The 18,034-nt window shown below is 41.3% G+C and overlaps 1 protein-coding gene across 2 annotated transcripts in view; it reads right to left on the bottom strand.

The window, feature by feature from the left end:
* The window catches only part of TRDMT1 (tRNA aspartic acid methyltransferase 1), a 694,418-nt gene that overhangs the window by 248,279 nt on the left and 428,105 nt on the right, over window positions 1-18,034 (bottom strand). Inside the window, exon 7 of one of the 2 annotated variants that reach the window (XM_044060609.1) lies at window positions 9,819-10,180. In XM_044060609.1, the coding sequence (XP_043916544.1) occupies window positions 9,819-10,180 (362 nt within the window). The remainder of the gene's footprint in view (window positions 1-9,818; window positions 10,181-18,034) is intronic. The other variant, XM_044060610.1, reaches the window with a different exon arrangement.

The raw sequence follows: 18,034 nt of genomic DNA, 5'->3' as shown, positions 1-18,034 counted from the left end.
AACACATAGATGTGTTGGCTACAGATTTTAGGGTGGCCATTCATGCATCAAACGTCTTCCTGTCCACTGCCAACATAGACCCTGGGGTTGACTCCATGACCAGATCTCTCTGGAGTCGAATAACATGCTCCATGTAGTTCAGTGCCCTCACACCGAATGTCACTGAAGCATAAACTCGCTTCTCAAAATGATCCAACGTTCTTGACTCTCGGTCAGGTGGCAGGACCATAGAACTCTCTTAGGCGAGTTCATTCTTGGTGGCCGCTGCCACCACCATCAAAGCATGTACAGGGGACCCCTTGTGCCAGTGTAATTTGTCCACAGGAGCGCTTAAGACCTTGTCCAGGTGCTTGGTTATTGGCTCTACTGTGTCTGGCTCCTTCCATGCCCTAGATGTTATCAAATCCACAAGTGAATCAGCAGGAGGGGACATCCAATAGGTAGATGGGACCGAGATGAATGCTTCCAGAAATGCGGAGTCATCAGAGGTTGGTTTTGGTCTGGACCACCCCCCCCACCCCCCCCCCTTTGGTGGAGGATCTCAATGATGTCTCCAAAGGAGACATCCTCGGGGGTGATCTTGGGGAACCTTCCCCTTCAACCAGGTCTATGTCTTCTGTGAGGAACTCTGGTGGAGAGTCCAAGTGCCTCCTTTTACATGTATGCTTCCGGGGGGGTTCCTCAGGGGGACTGTCTGGGGAGGTCTCACAAGCGGGCTGTTCCAAGGCCGGAACATCCTGGGACACTACGGCTATGGGCGGTCACTGAGAAGGCAAGATGGTTGGACCTGCACTCAAGGCCAGGGGGGGTCTGGACGGACTCCGAAGATGAAATAGAGGCCTCGACCCTGCTACAACCTTCTCCACCACGTCGAATTTCGAGGGGGAATGGACCTCCTGGGCTGAACTAGCAGAAGCCGCTCCCCCCTGATCCGACTGGGGAGTCATAGCCCAGACGCCGAGGGAATACTTCTCTCTGACAAGCCTGGAGCAGAGAGCACACCCTCGGATCCGACCCCAAGACTACGGCTCTGAGAGCTCAGAACCGATCTAGTCGGATCCAACACACTCAAGGCACTGGCCGGCGTCGAGGTACAGGGTACCATCAGCGCCGACCCCTCAACTCCTACTGTCCTCAGATCCAACATCTCCGAAACTGCAGGTCGGATTGGAGAAGGAGTGATAGGTCTAAATACTGGCTGGAAGACATCCGCTCCGGTGGGAGAAGGCCCTGGCAAGATCCCCATCTGGACTTGAGTGCGGACAAATCTCTGCATCATCTTGTCCATCTCCACTTCAGATAGGCCCCGGGCAGAGTGACAGGATGCTGCCGAAGTGAGTCAGAAGAGCCAGTGGGGGTAGGCCTAGGGGGTGACAGGTTAACTAGAACCTCAGGGTCAGGGGGAGAACCTTGGGGACCTGAACCGAGGTGTAACAGGCCTGGAAACAGGCTTAACCTTCAGCGGGGGGCCAGCCTCCAACGAGCTGTCAGGCGAGCGCTTGCGAGGCCTGTCCTTGACTTTATCCCTCTTGGTGGGAGGGTGAGTCCCAGAGGCCGAGGAAGTGGAAGATGAAGCAGCAGCTGCTGCTTTCTTAGTGGGGGAAGTGGGACTTCTGTTCCAGCAGTGGAAGGCAACAGGCCCTTGACAATCAGTTTGTCCCACCTGCCCTTAAGTGCTCTGGGGTTAAACCCAGCGCAAATAGGACAGGGGGACTGGAGGTGAGCCATCCCCAAACAAAGCACGCACAGAGTGTGGCCATCCGCTGGGGAAAGCTTATGGCCACACTCTGTGCACCTTTTGAAACCAGGCTTCGGTGCCTCAACCGGCCAAATGAAACACACACACACACACACACACACACACACACACACACACACACACACACACAGACAGACACACACACACGCTACCACAAGGAAAGAAAAGAGGGGAGGAAGATAGAAAAGCCTATAAGAAAACAAGCTACGAAGAACCCCTAGAAGTTATAGCAAGGTTAGGATTGAAATAGGTAGAAAAGGCCAAAAGATCAAAATTGACATTTCAAACAACACTACCACAATGGAGCTCGGGCCACGCTGTTTCCTCTCAGGCGGCAAACACGATTTGAAGGGAGAAGGGAAACAGGGGCATTATGGATAAGGGGAGGAGCATGGAGCTTGTAGCCGTAGCTGGAAAATGCGGCTGTGTCAGATCCGATATGGATCTGAGGACCCACAGGTTGAAGACAAATGAAATAAACTACTTCAGATCAGCAGGTAACCCACACCCTGACTTGCTCAATCTTGCTGCTTAATAGTGACTTACTCGTTTAATAGCATACAGACAGGCATTTAAGCTATCAGTTATGCCTTTAAGTGAAGTAGTGTCAAAGGCAATATGAACTCTCAGCTTTTCAACAAGTGCTGCGGTTACTTCTTCAAAGAATACCACAAGATTCAGAAGTCAAAATCGTCCATTAACAAATCCATACTGCTCCATATGTAACAGAAGGGATCCACTGTGTCATTTTGGATAATTTTCATAATTGCTGTCCGTACGAGTTCATACAGAATATTGGCACTACTACAGCCTGCCATCGCTGGTCAAGGAAGTGACTACTTTCTGACATGACTGATAAGGATTTAGTTAGATTTTCATTGATTGGATCTAGAAAACCACCAAATACTCCATGTAGTCCCACATAACTTTTTTTTTTCTAATTTTACTTATCATACCTGGAATTATACAGAGGAAGTCTCTCCTTATCTCTATAACAGCCTGACATATTTCTTTGCTTACTGTGAGGTTTACACAAAATGTTTCTGAAAGCATAATTGCCATGTCCTGTGACTTGGTGACCAATGTTTATGATAACATGAGGCAGCAAAACAGCTCAGAGGTTAGCACTGCTGCCTCTGACAGTTTGGTTCCTAGTTTGCTTTTCAATTGGAATGGCTTCTTGCAGATTATACACATACTGCCCGTGTCCACATGAGATTTTCCCTGGCCCATCTGGCTTCCTCCAGTATCCAAAGATTTGCATATGTGAAATAACATTCCTCTAAACTGCCCATAAGTGTGTGTGCTGTCTGACAATGAGTTCATGCATTTAATCTGCCATATGTTTCAGCCTATTCAGGATTAGTCCCACTGCCATGCCATTAATGAGCACTGGGAATGGTTTGCCCTTTCCACACAACCCTGGAATGGATAAAGAATGAATGAATAAACAATGTTACAGTCAATTTCCCTTTCATTTTTTTTCAGTTACAGGCACAGCTCTTTATTTTTTACTTAATTGGACAAAAACTGCAGTTGTAGTCCGAAATACTGTTCTCACTCATGAACCTTCAGCTCTGGTTTGGTTCAATGGGTTTGCAAACAAGCACAAAGTATGTGAGAGCTTGCTACTGAAGCTAAAATCCAGGCCTTCTCTAATTCTGTTGTTCCTTTTTAAATGCTTTAACCACTACATCATATTGCCAAATTATGTATAGACTTAAGAGTGATTATTAATTTAAAATGAAAGTTATGTACTTACCATAATGAAACATCTGTGTTGTCTGCTTCTGTTTTTCTCAATGGATGGGGTCTTCAGATCCAGTACTCAGGCTCCTCCCATACCCATAATCCCATGCAAGGAGAAAGATACCTCAGACTGAGTTTTCCCCAATACCAGAATAAGGGAGATGCCCTCCAGACTTATAAAAAACATGAAGTCACATAGTACAAAGAAACCAGCTGTGATGCCTAGGACATGAAGAGTACATGATCAAGCCAATGTAGCTCAGTACAGTCGCTCCATGAATCAGGAAAAATAATTCAAGCAAGATGGAAGGAGGTTGGGAAGCAGACGACACAGACCTGTCATTATGGTACAGAGTCCTCAGCTACTAGAACACTCGGGAGGTCTCGTGGAAGGATATTTTGGAGCACAGCTGATCCAAAACAGGCTCTTGACCTTGACTGTAAGTCCAATTTATGGTGAGAAATGAAAATATGGACATTGAACAAAGTAGCAGCAACACAAATGTCTTCAAGCAGTACTCTGGAGAATAAAGCTGTAGAAGTAGCCACAGATCTAGTTCAGTGGGCCTCAGGAGGTCTGGACAAGGATAAGTCCTTTTCTTTGTAGACACTGGAGAAACAATCACATAGCCAAAGAGAAATGCACTGTCTTGTATACTCCTTTTCCCAGCTTGGCTGAGGAAAATGAGACAAATAAGTGTGATCATTCTTTCTGCTCTTCTTAGTATGATGCAACTATAAATGAAGCTGATGATGCACGTCCAGTAAGTGTAACATCTATTCAAATTAATTGGTGAGGTTCAGGAAGAAAATAGGAAGGCTGATTGTTTGAGACATGGTTCACATTTCACCTTTGGGAGAAAGGAAGGATTGGATCTTAGAGTAACCCTGTTCTTGTGGAAGACCAAATAAGGAGTTATTAGACAGAGCATGCAGCTCTGAAATTCTCCTAGAAAAAGTGATGGCTACCAAAAAAAAAAAAATATTTCAATGCCAAGAACTTTAAATTAACTTTGGCTGTAGGTTCAAAGGGGAGGGGGGCTAGTTAAAGTCTGCAACAAAATGGTAATGTCCCAAGGGGTTACCTGGTCCTTGAGTAGAGAATGAAGAAGTATGGGACCCCTAAATAATTTGGACAGTCTAACGGAGGCAATGAAAGAGTGATTCTCCCCAGTATGAAATCAGAAGATAGCTGCTAGTTGCACTTTTATAGTGGAGCAACTGACCCAGCCTGGAAGAGAGATGCTAGAAAAGCCAAAATGGCCGGAGAAGAGGCTGAGAAAGGGTCTTTGCTGGAAGCCCAGATAGAATTTTTTTCACTTCCTGGTGGAAGGTCTCTGAAAAGAGTTAAAAATGAGAACAACATAGGATGAAAACCTAGAATGTCTACCTATCACTGGAACTGGAGAAACCATGCTGTTAGCTTGAGGGAATGGATGTCTGGATGGGACAGGAGATCTGGCGTTGAGCCCAGCTCCCAGGTAGGGTGGACCAGATGAAGCCAAAGAAAGGGAAACCAGACCTGTCAAGGTCAAAAAGGAGCAATGAGGATCATTGTGGCCTTTCTCACCAATGCCTTCTGAAGGAATTTCAGTATGAGATGGCAATGAGGGAAAGTATACAGCATTCTGGGATACCAATTGTGGATCAGAAAATCCCTCAGTGACTCCTTCTCCTGGGGGATAAGGGCAAAGTACCTGCTGCACTTGGTTTTGTAGGGGGAGTAAAAATGACCACAGCAAGATTGGCCCCAATAGCTGAAGATCTGATCCGCTAATGTTAGACTGAGGGACCATTCATGAGGGAGAAGTATAAACTTAGTCACAAAAACAGTGGACTTCTCCAGGATGTGTGTTGCTATCAGAAAGAGGTGAGAAGACATCACCCATTGCCACACTCTCACAGCCTCCCAGCATAAGCAGTAAGATTGTGTTCCTCCCTGTCTGTTGATGTACCAGACCACTGACACATTGTCAGTCTGAATCAAAATCACACCTGAAGGGAGTGTGTCCTGGAATGCCTTCAACACTAGGAGGACTCCTCTCATCTTCAACATGTTGATGTGAAAGCTGGACTCTGCAGTGGACCACATGCCTTGGACAGTCTTTCACAAGAAATGCCTCCCACCTCAAGTGAGAAGCATCTGTGGTCATTGTGGTGAAGGTAGTATAAAGGGGTATCCTTGGGAAACAACTGAGGACTCCAGCCACCACTGAATGCGAGACTTGCAGAACCTTGTGAGCAAAACCTGAAACTTGATGGGCTAATGTGTGACAGACCATTGCGCATACAGAGTCCACTGCAGAATTCTCATATAATACCTGGCAAAGGGGATTAGCATGATAGCTGCCACCATAAAACCCAGGAGGCACAGAATCAATTTTGCTGGTGCCTTCTGACATGAATGAACAGCCAATGCTTGCTTCTGAATTGCAGAAATTCTGGCTTATAGAAGCTTGGCAACCTGTAGTCTTGTGTCCAGAAGTGTGTGCTCCAATAAATTCCAAGGTGTGCACTGGATGAAGCTTGGACTTTGTTGTAGTCACTTTAATGCCCAGATTTGAATGTAAATGGAGCAAGGAGTCCCTGGCCTGAAGAAGATTATCATCCCTGGAAGGGGCAGCAATGGGTCAGTCATCCAGATAAAGGAACACCTGGAACCTTTGCAGTCTGATATGAGCTGCAACGACTGCTATGCACTTGAACATCTGTGGTGAGACCAAAGGGCAGGACTCTTAATTGGAAATGACTGGCCTCCAGCCAAAAGCAAAGAAACCTCCAGGAGCATCTTTCCATTTTTATATTGCAGCATGTATCCTGGAGGTCAATCAAGCACATCCAGTCATCCTTCCTTAGAAATGGAAGAATGGACTGCACCCTGACCATTCAGAATTTTGCTGGTTTCACAAATTTGTTCAAAAGACTTGGGTCCAAAACTGGCCTAAGGTCCCCATCCTTTTTTGGCACAAAAAAGGATCTTGAGTAGATTCTGGATCCTTACCGGTCTGATAGCACTTCTTGGATAACTTGATTTCTTACTAGCTTTTTTATCTTTGAGGGTGATGCTTCCCTTTGTGTGGCTAAAACATCTAGAATTTTTTTTAGATGTGGAGGGAAGTAAAGAAAGGGAATGGAATATCTTCTGGTTTTTATCCTCTGCACCCAGACATCTTGAGTGATGGACATCCAAGTGGTAGGGTGCAGGGATAAGCACCCCCGACTGCCTCCAGAGAGCAACAGTCATTCAAACAATCCGGAGTGCTGATATGGCCTCACAGAGAAAGGACCCTGAAAGCACTGGGTTTGTAGACCACCTCTAGGCTAGGGGTGACAATTGTCATTAAGAGTCCCCCCTACCATTGGGAGGTCTATTTCTCCAGAAGCATCTGGAATGAACCCCTGAAACTTACAGAACCAAAGCTTTTTTCTCTGCCCTTTTGGTTTCTGGAAATGATTCTCTGGGGAGTTCATAAATCAGATGACTACAGTGAACAAGGTCTTTCTGTCCTGTTCAATCCTGGACAGTGTTTCTTTAACTTTTGACCTAAGAATGTTGATCTGTCATAGGGGGCATTAAAAAAAAGAATGTCTTGAAATGTTCCACAAAATCACATAGACAAATCCAATAATGCCTTCTCTTGTTTATAATGGTGCCTGCAGCTCTAGATGTGGATTTTGTGGCATTAGAGACGACATGAATCCATACATTAGATAAAGAATGGATGGTAGCCAACTGAGAGTAAACAGATTTTTTTCCTCCTCAGCAGATAGGGACCCTGAGAGAGATTTGGTAAGCTCCTTGGTCAAATCTCTCTGGAAGCACATACCTTGTTGTCAGGTATTTCAGTGCTCTAATAACAAAGGTCACTGATGCTTAGATTCACTTTCTGAATCTATCCAATGCCAGACACTCTCTTTTAGGGGGAGAGGCAGTGGAACTCCCTTCTGCCAGTTCTTTCCTATTGGTTACTGCCACCACCATGGAAACCATATCTGGGTCCTTGCTGCAATAAGGGCAGTTTTTTTGGAGATACCAGTTATTTGTTTGGCTTGTGGGATATTTTCACGGCACATTTGGTTTCTTCCATGCCCGCTTAGTGATTAAGTACAACATCTTGTCTGTGCGAGGGGCCAATCAAGAAGTAGATGGGCCAGACCCAAACGACTCAAGAAATACTGACTCCTCTTGAGAAGTGGCTTCTGAGGACCATTCCCCTTTTTAAGCAGTTCTAACATTTTTCCAAACAAAACATCCTCAAGATGGGATCTTGGAGACCCCTCCCCTTCATCAAAGTTGGTATTCTTGAGTTAGTGACTCCCATGGAGGGTCAGTTTGCCTCCTCCTTTGCACTTGTGTTTCCAATGAACCTCCCTGGTGGGATGTTTTGGGAAGGACTCAGAAAATGACAGGGATTCCTCTACATGTATGGGCTTGAGACTTTTGGAGACCAGCTGCCCCAATGTGATAGAACTAGGAGGATCAGGACCCAGGGAAATCCTGTGGGGGCAAGATGGATCTTAGCCTGGGATGTCCGCTCCCTAGAAAGCAACCGCACTCTCTCAAAAGCCACAACAGAAGAAACAGAGGCAGAACCAGAGACCATTCCAGTAGAGCCATGGCTCCAAAAGAAGACTGGTCTCAAAGAACAGCCTGGCTTGGCTCCAAGGCAGATGTCAGAGCCAAACTGTCTAGTGCTAAAGTCCAGAAAATTAGGAGCTTCTCCGAGGGACTCAAAGCAGGCCCTCTCCCCTGTTCAGACACCAATGACTCTGCTCAGAGATTTAACAGGATCCAGGGTACCATGAAATGATCAGATCAGTGGAAATGCCAAAGGTGAAGAAGAGCATGTCTTCAGATCTGACAAGGACATACCCAAGGGGGGAACCTGGCTCCGGTAACCCCAAATAAGTAGGTCGGATTGAGGAAGGAGCAATAACTGCATGAGGGAAACAAGCCAACCACTTGGCTCTTTTAGGTACCAGAGCAGGAAGACCCCTCAGCTGGACTTGGGTCCTGAGAAATTTCCTCAACCTCCTATCACTTTAGCTTCTGAAGGACTCTTAAGAACCTAACTGGACAGAGAGAGGAAGCTGTGGAGGAAGGTCTGAAGATCCACTGGAAAGATCTCTGCTAGGGAATGGGAGAGCTCAAGCTGGGTTAAATCAGCTCTGGAAAGAAATGTGTTTCTGGTAAGGGAGGTGTACCAGATTCAATTAGGATGTGAAGACCGAATCTTGGCTCTGAAATCTTAGCTGAGAATGGGAGCAATCCAGGGGCCACTTTTTCAGTTCCTTGTATTTTTCCTTATCTTTTCCTTTGCTTTCGTATGATCCTTATTATGATCAGCTGGTTTCTTGGTCAGAGGAGAATCAGAAAATGAAGAGGAGGCATAAGCAGGGTTAGATTCTCCCTCCAAGGCAGGTTGAAGCCCTTTAAGAACAAATGTTTTTATCCTCTCATCAAGGGCCCTATGTCCGATGGTCTCACAGATGATGTACTACTCATCCAGATGTGTAGCCCCCATACAATAGACGCATTTAGTATGTGAACCTGAACTGGGTATCTTGTGGCTGCAAACTACACACATTTTAAATCCTGAAGGTTTTTCAGACATCCTGATTAAAGGGTAACAAGTCCTATAACAACACCAAAAATAAGAAGCAAACTGCAAAAATCACACATACAACTAGAGCAACAATGAGGCCAAGTTAAAAAGCTAACTACCAACCTACCATCACAGTATTCGAAATTTAAGGAAAAAGGGGCATTAACAGATGATCTAGGGAGGGAAGACAGAAGCAGTCAAACTACAAAAATGTTAAGCTGTTTATAAGTATAAATAACACTTTTTTTGGTGAAGGGATAACTAACAGCAGAAGATAAACTCCCTTATGAGAGAAAGTGAAAAAAAAGTGAGAAAATATCCCAAAAATCACACTTAAGTATCAAAAATGAGCCTGAGCACAAAGGACCACGTCTGCAGTAATCGAGCAGCAAACTAGGTTTGGGATATCTTTCTCCTTACAGGGTATTATTACTAAGGGGATCAAGCCTGAGCACTGGATCCAAAGCTAGAGAGGGCCGAAGTCTGATCCGAAGACCCCCATTTGTTGAGGAATGGACTGAAGAGACATCAGATATTGTTATAAAAATTGTATTCTTGGTTACAAAATTTTATAGCAACATTCGATATTTTGTTGAGCATATCATGAAGCTCCCTCTCCCTTTTACTCATCTTACATCAATTTTTGTGTCTCGTCTGACCAGATGTCGCACAGAGTCAGTACATATCAATACATAATACTGACTTACCCTTTTGTAAAACAAATCGATCTCCTACTCGTAGGCTTAACAATGTCCATTATTAATGCATATCGCAGTAATGACTTTGGGGGTATGAGATACAGACTCATATTTAGTTCAACATCTTTTTCCAAGTAATTGTGCAGTTCCTGAATGGACTTGTTGTTATCCTGATTCTGCTTCCTTGTTACTTCCTCTTCAGTTTCCATTTTAAAGACAAAATCTTTTTTCTCTGGGTGTTCTTTGCAACAATTATCACTACTATTTTGGATCTGTTGACTTGTGCCACATCTTGTCACATCTTCATGTATGCATGAGGAACTTTCAAGATTTGTAGTATTTAGATCTTCTGGAAACCTGTCAAGTATCTGGAAACAATAAATAAATAAAAATTATGTGCAGAAACATATTAACATACACTGCATGATTCTGATGAAAGTGAAGTTACAACATTATTTATAACACAGACACGGACAACAAAACTACTTAGTTCTGCCAGATGCCAGATAAAGGAAATAGTTGTGAGGAACTATTCCAGCTGAAAGAAAATGTATGCAAATTACTACCAACATGGGTTTAGTTTACATTCAACAATTAGTTTAATATGGATGTGATTTTAAATAATACAGCAGAACCTGTAACTTCCTGTGACAAATTTACTGCTGTTCAGTACTTATTTGGCTTGCTTTAAATACTGACAGTCATTTAATTCTGGAGAAATTACTAAGGTGCTTCCCTGAAGAAGAGTTCAGTATGTGACATGCAATGAGTTTAGGAAGTGGAAAGCGTAAAATGTTTTCAGAAGACACGGTAGGCATATGAATCACTTACTCCAACTAGAAGGCAGAGAGTGACTAATAGTGTCCCAAAAAGAGAAGTGTATCAAAAACTGTACAGTACACTCTTGACTGAACAAAAATAAAAACAAAGAGTAATGAAATATGCATCACATGTAAAATGTTAAATTCTATTACTGCCTGAGATTACTCTAGTGTATGCACAAAAATATGTATGAAAACCCAGTAAGACTAAAATGTTTATAATTTCCAAGTTCCAACCAGATATTTAAGTACTTGAACTACTGTACAAATAAAGCACAAACAACATTAACGATAAAAACAATAGAATAGCAAAACAACATTGCACAACGTCCAGGGAAGAAATACAATGAGGTACTTTACAAAACAATGGCGATTAAAATTGTAAAAAGATGAAGAGAATTAGAATTCCTAGAAAGATATTTACAGGCCTGCTCTAAAGGAGAAACTACCTGTTTAGTTGCATTAATTCTTACAGCATCTTGTAGAGAGGGAAGTTTGTGTTTAAGCAGAAGTCATGTATGTTCCCAAAAGATGCTGGCTTACGTTTTAATAGTATTCATGCATCTGGTACTAGTCCTGTGTGTACACACTTCTGAGAGTACAGGATGGGTCTCTGGCCTATCAGTCTGCTCATTCTCATGTCTTCAGGAAAATAGATCCTAGTCAGGCAAGAGATCACATTACCTTACCACTGTGATTCTTACTTATGTCCCTGAATGCCCTTACTGTTCTGATTTAAAAACAGTCTAGGAAGCGTTGTCATTTAGCAAGACATTCTTAATGATAAAATAATGTTTCTCATTTTGCTTGAAGAGTTTCCTTCAACTTACAAGTCCTGACATCATTTTCAAAATAATCTTTATTTTCTGAAATCTACTGTCCTTGCATGTTCTGATTACAATGTAGCATCTGAAAAATTCTGTTACATTTCCCATACCTTCTTGTACTGAAAAGTATGCACATTAATATAAGGCACATGAATATGCTAATAAATAAGATTAATGGCGTAATGAATATGCTGCAGTCTTGCAATCTCTCAAATCTTCAATATCATCGTCTATCTGCCTCAGTCAAACACTACAACCACTGACTAGATGTGACAATACATTACTGAATTCCAGGAACCTCTCAGTGAAAAAGTGTTTTCTTATGTCAGTTTTAGCTGCTGTCTGTTTCTTCTTCTTTACCGTCTCTGTTTTGCCACCACAGCCCTCTCTACCTCCCCTCTGACTGTGCAGCAAATCCATCCCAGATTTTCCATTTTCCTTGTCTCTCCTACATTACTTAAGATAATCAGCAGACTAACTTCCCTCTCCTGCAGCTAACTCTTATTTATTTATTTGAAGTTTGTTTGCCAGGATAATCCATTGGACCGACTGAGCCCATTTTCAATGGAGTCATGGGGAGAAAAGCTCCAAAAGATACAATATCAAAAATATCAAAAATACAAATAAGAATAAAGTAAATTATAATAGGGAGAACATAACATCTACTGTTTGATAAGTATCATAGTAGTACATATAAGCACAAGATAGTATTAAGAAAAACAGGAAAAGCAACAGAAGAGCAAATACAAGAATACCAAATAAGTTTACAATTTTTAATTTCTATATTCACTAATAAATGTAAAGAGAGAATGTATTAGTTAAGATTCTAGTTAGTAGGTTTTACTTTTTACTTAGCATTTTGCTAAATTTGCACACACTGTTACCAGTGTACTGGTCCTCATTTTGATAACTCTACACATACTTCTTATTCTTCTGTTTCAACATTTATGATTTGCCTGCAGAACTATACAAGACATTCAAAATAGCTTAACCATTGCCTTGTACAAAGGCAAACGGACTCCGAATCTCATCAGTTTGCCAGACATCACTACTAACTTTTCAAACCATGCAGTACAACTCAGTGTGGTAGGTATAACCTCTGGATCCTTTCACTCAATCATCCTACTCAGGAGCATCACACAGCATGCATGTTTTTTTTTTCCTCTGGATTCACCCCCAATGAAGAGTATAACCCTGCACATTTCTGCATGAGTTACCAGCTACTTCCTATCTTCTGATCCAGCAAGTCAAACTAGGTCTTGCTTTACCTTCTGGTTTGCTTATTTGTTAACTGGGTAGATAAACAGGCTCAACGGTCCCCTTCATAGGTTGGTACTAGGCTATTGGCCCTAGGGCCTATACAAGCCTAGCCATAACAATTCCCTGGCTATTTCTTCCCACACTATTTACTTCCCTTCATCCATGTCCTGGTTTCAGTCAAGCAAGAGCTAAATAATACAAAAATAACAGAAAACTGGGAATAATAATTAATTACTTACTAACTTTATTAGCTGCGGTGGTACAGCGGTAGCGTTGTTACCCCACAGCAAGAGGTTCTCCTGTTCGATTCACGGCTGGAGTGCCTTCTGTGTGGAGTCTGCATGTCCTCCCCGTGGTCGAGTGGCCTTCAAAAGACATGCATGAATGGGCGTGCCTTTGCTGAAGGTCGGGCGTCGGGCTGGCAACTCGGCACCATAAAAATCGACTGCCAATCATTAGCGGACCGGAGTTCCGCTGTGGCGACACCTAACCAGGAAAAGTCAAAAAGACAAACAAACTTACTAACTTTATTAACTTGTAATTAGGCTTTTCCAGGAGCCCTTTTCAGCCACAACATGGGCCAATGATACAGTCAAACAATTACACATGCTAATACAAATGTGGGAGCTACAGGCTTAAACAGTTACATAAGTTAACAGAAGTTTACACAGACATACAGTTTTAATAACATTATTACATAAAGACAAAAATAAAATCCTAAATGGTTTGCATTCAGATACAGTTTTAGAAACAAGTAACAGAAATGATAGTTTAGGTACAATTAAAAGACAGAAAGATGTAAATACACATAGGAATAATTTTTATACTGTTATGAGCAAAAAAAAAAAAAAACTCTGGCAAAGAAAACATTGTACAAGAATAGGTTCATAGGTTAGTACTAAGCTACCTGCCCTTGTGAGACATTTTAAGCCTAGCCAATTATCCCTTGTGAGACTCAAACCCTGCACTTTGTGTTTGTAAGCCAAACACCTTAACCATTAGGCCAACCTCTCAAACCCGTACCCACCTGCTGCTGTACACATGTGGACTAATCTGTGCTAAATAGGAGCATTAGTGTTCCCCTTTGTAGAGGTTTTAGGACTTAAAAAAAAACTTGAAGTCTGAGTTTTCTGAGTCATTGTGGTATTCAGTTCACCTAGACACTGCAAATTGGAGACCGTGTCAAGAAATGGCATCACCCACAGTGGAGAGATTGTTAACAGTGGAGTGAAGGAGAGCCTATTTGCATTTCTCGGAGTTTTTGAGAAGTGGGCAATATCTGCAGCATAATAGTTTGAAGGTTAGGCAGCTTAGGAGGACTGTTGTTCTAGGAGGTATGGGAGGCCATCTGACTCTTTCCAGCATTCTGCAGTGGTGTTCTGTCAAACTGGTGTGTGTGCGACAAATGTGCATATTGTTGACTGCTAATTATAGCTTGTTTGCACGTTTTGCAGAGTTTAGAGTACTGGTAGCCAGCAATCAGTTCTGTGTAGGACCATTTGTGGTAATATGTTATTTATATGCTAAGGATAGCTGAGTGAGGACCTATTATGCTATATAATCTACAAGTACTATAAATGTTAGTTAATGTTCAAATAAGATATTTATTCTTGTTGTTTGGCAGGTATGCTTTGTGGGTCTTTAAATAAAATGTTAGTGATGATTTTCTAAGATGGTGGTGTGTTCCAAATAATATTGTTGCTGTTTTGCAAAAACTTATAACCATACCTGTTTAAGACACCCAGTTCAACAGTATGCTAAAGTAATTTTGTAGATTTTACTAGTGTTTAGTCAGAGATTAGTCTGACTCTGAGAATCTTAAGACAGAGACAAAGAAAAGTAGGGGGCCTAGGATAAGACATCTGCAGAAAATATGGCCATTATCAAAGTTGAATACCAATGTGAACTGTAAAGGGTTTACTCTGTAGATATGATGTGACCCATCTTGGGGCAGTCACCTATGCTGAACTTAGGTAAGGTTTCAAGGAGCTGACAGTGATTTACTGTTTAAAAAGCTAATTTTATATATGAAGACATTCCTATAACTTTCCCCCTTCCACATCTTTATAAATGTGGTCAACGACTGTACGGATAGCCAAGTCATCTAAATCCATATTGTATATTTCATTAAAGTTCATACTTTAAGATATAAATAGTTAATTGCAGTTTTTCAAAGATTATGGTCAGACAGTATGAAATGGTGATAGGTCTACAGTCTGAAAGTTGTTTGGGGTATACGGTTTTAGAGATGGGAACAATGGTTGCATATCTGCAGCTGTACAGTATATTTCCTTCTGCTAGTGAATATATGACATAAGGGTTTAGCTATTTGCTTTGCAGCAAACTTAACAAATTTAGCTTGTGGGTATGTAACTTTTGAGAATTTGCAAGATCTATACTTCTTAGTACTTCCTTTTCCTGTGCGTAAAATAAAAAAGGGGTAGCTTGAGAATCTGAAAAAGTGACGTGTGTTTGTGTGTTAGTTGCATTTTAAATGTGATGCAAGTTAATGCAATTATTTGAAAATTTTAGGGTTCACGAGATAAACTTTTTAATGTTATTTAAGTCTGTTTATAGTGTCTGACTTGTTTTGAGAACTGACCATGTTATTAGGTAATGATTTGATAGTTTTCCAAAACAAAACAAAATATATAAAATGTAAATCTTGAGACAAAAAATGAATTACATGTTTAAAAATATAAACTAGAAAATCACAACAATAAATTACATGTGCATATTCAGAGCATGCTCATTTACAATATTAACATAGAATAATACATTGATTTATTGGTTCATAGGCTGTTACTAGGCTAACTTCCAGTAGGGTCATTACAAGTTTAGCTGTGCACCCCAAACCATTTGGGTCCTGAGTACCATTGGCGTCTATACGAGAGGGGTATGTTAGTAGCCAGGTAGCTAAGTATTTGTGGGGGCTGCTAGCTAGGATTATACTTTTTACTGATGGTCCCTATCCATAAAGAACATGGGGGCCAGACCGGTGGGTAAATTTATTACTTCTGATCCAACTGTCACGGTTTCATTTGAATAGGGTCAGAGATGAACTCCATTTTACATGGATGGGGAGCCTATTCCATAGTGCATGGATCCTTTGGGATACAGATCTGTCTCTACAGCACTTTATGTTTCTGTCACAAGTGAAATTCAGATCCCTGAAATTTGTGCTTCTGATGGTGTTTGTTTTGCACACATGCAAGCGATCCATTAGGGCTGGGTCTGAGGAAGCCCTATGAGCCTGGCAAAGACCCCTTCTTGTATAAGACAGCATTAATGGAGTTGCTCTTCCTGATTTTGTCGCTAAGTTTTCTTATTTTATTATATACTCTGTGTAGGTGAGGATTCCACAAGTGGGTTTTGCTATTAGTGTTTGTTTTGGATTTACTTCTTGTATGTATGGCAGTCTCTATGTAGCCATTCACATGTTTGTATAGGGACTCTGTTAGGGTAACCTTGAATTTTGACAAACTGTCACTTAATAGGATGTAGTTTACCTTCGAAAAGTTATTAACGGTTACTGATTTAAATTGGTTTCTGCACTGATTTTTATCTGCACTGATTTTTACTTCAAAGGAGACAGCTCTGTAATCTGACTTCACTAGTGAGAATGTGGGGGGAGGGTTGCAATGATCTCCCGTGTCGGTGAGTACCAGATCCAGTATGTTTGATCATCTGGTTGGAGTGTTCACTATCTGTTCCATGGTGTTTGTGTAAATAAAGTCCAGGAAGCATTGTGCCTGTGCGTTTGAGGCACTGTAAGCTTCCCAGTGTACAGAAGGGTAGTTAAAGTCACCCATGAATAGGCTGTTTGTTTGGATGATGAGCACACTTCTAGGTTAGAGTTGTGAGATTCTAAGGGCATAGATAGTAACCTGTAGCTAGTCATGACATGGTAAAATTATTATAAACAATCAAACATACTGACACGTGCAGTATTAACATTAATAAAAGACGGACTTAAAATAAGATTTAAAATAATTGCACTACAAGACAAAAATTAGCTTTATTACTCTGAATCCCTAAAGCAAATGAATACTCCTTCAACCTGGCTTGGAACACTGTAAACATCTATAGCTGTCTTATTTCTCCTAGAAGAATACTCCAGAATACTGGTCCCGTTTTTTTTTTTTTCCTGCCAAGTTAGTATATGGTGAGTTTTATAAGGGTAGGTGCGTTATCTGTATCTGCAAATTCTTAAGATGCATGGGGTAGGTCTTACTGTAAGCTTTGAGGATAGAAGTAAGTCAAACAAAAAAGATAGCTGGGTGCACAAGACCCAGGATAAAAAAGTGCCCAATTCTGGTAGGCGCACTGGTACCAGGACTGGAAAAGATGACAGTGTAGAATCCTCAAAACACGAAAACAACACTACAACAGGGTCAGGCCAGGCCCAGGGGGGAGGATGCCCCCCCCCTGTTGTAGAATGAAGTAGTAGTCCACAAAAAAATCACAAAAACTAATAGGCCAAAGAAGAGCCAAGAAGACAATAAAGTGGACTATTCAGGATAAGAAAGAAATTATGTGTTGTTACTACTATGTAAAAATAATTTCCAGACACACAGATATATAAAACGATTAAGAGAGAAATTAGAGGAAAGAAAAATACTTCCACAATAAAAACTGTCAGAAGCTTCAAATGACAACATGTGTTCATTAATACAACAGATTTGTGAAAAACAGTACATAGATCAAGAAACCTTTACCTGTTTGGAAAAAGAAGCATCTGAGGAAGTGTGAAAATAAAAACAACAAAACCGAGAGATATTTGAAAAGTAAAGAAATGTGGACATGGGAAAGAAAGAGAGATTTGATATGGTGCAATATTTATGCAAAGGATAAAGCCAAATTAATCAATGTAAAGAAATTTGCCCCAAAGATATTTGAAGAGAAATACGGGTAAAGGCATCCAGATACGGAATAAAAAAATAATATCACAAAGATGGAATGTAGAAAAGAAGATCAGTAAAGTAGAAGTTAAAAAAATAGAAGTTAAAGTTATGGAGTGCCTGCGAAGTGAAGGATTTTATGTAGAAGGTCTAACACAGGTTACATCACAGCAGAATGGGGTGAGTCCCTAAAGCAGGGAGAAACAGGAAGATCAGGAAACATCTTTAGAAAAAATACGGACATGGGAAAGAAAAAGAGATTTTATATGGTGTAATATTTATGTAAAGGAGAAAGCAAAATTAACCAATACAAAAAGAGCTGCATCAAAGAGATTTGGAGAGAAATACAAACAAAGGAATCCGGACACAGAAAACTTTACAATACAAAAAATAAAAAGAGGAAAAGTAGAAAA

This window comes from Protopterus annectens, chromosome 2.part0 (assembly GCF_019279795.1).
Source record: "Protopterus annectens isolate FY-2018-M chromosome 2.part0, PAN1.0, whole genome shotgun sequence".
NCBI classification, from domain to species: Eukaryota; Metazoa; Chordata; order Ceratodontiformes; family Protopteridae; genus Protopterus; species Protopterus annectens.
This window is presented reverse-complemented; position numbering and strand designations above follow the sequence as displayed.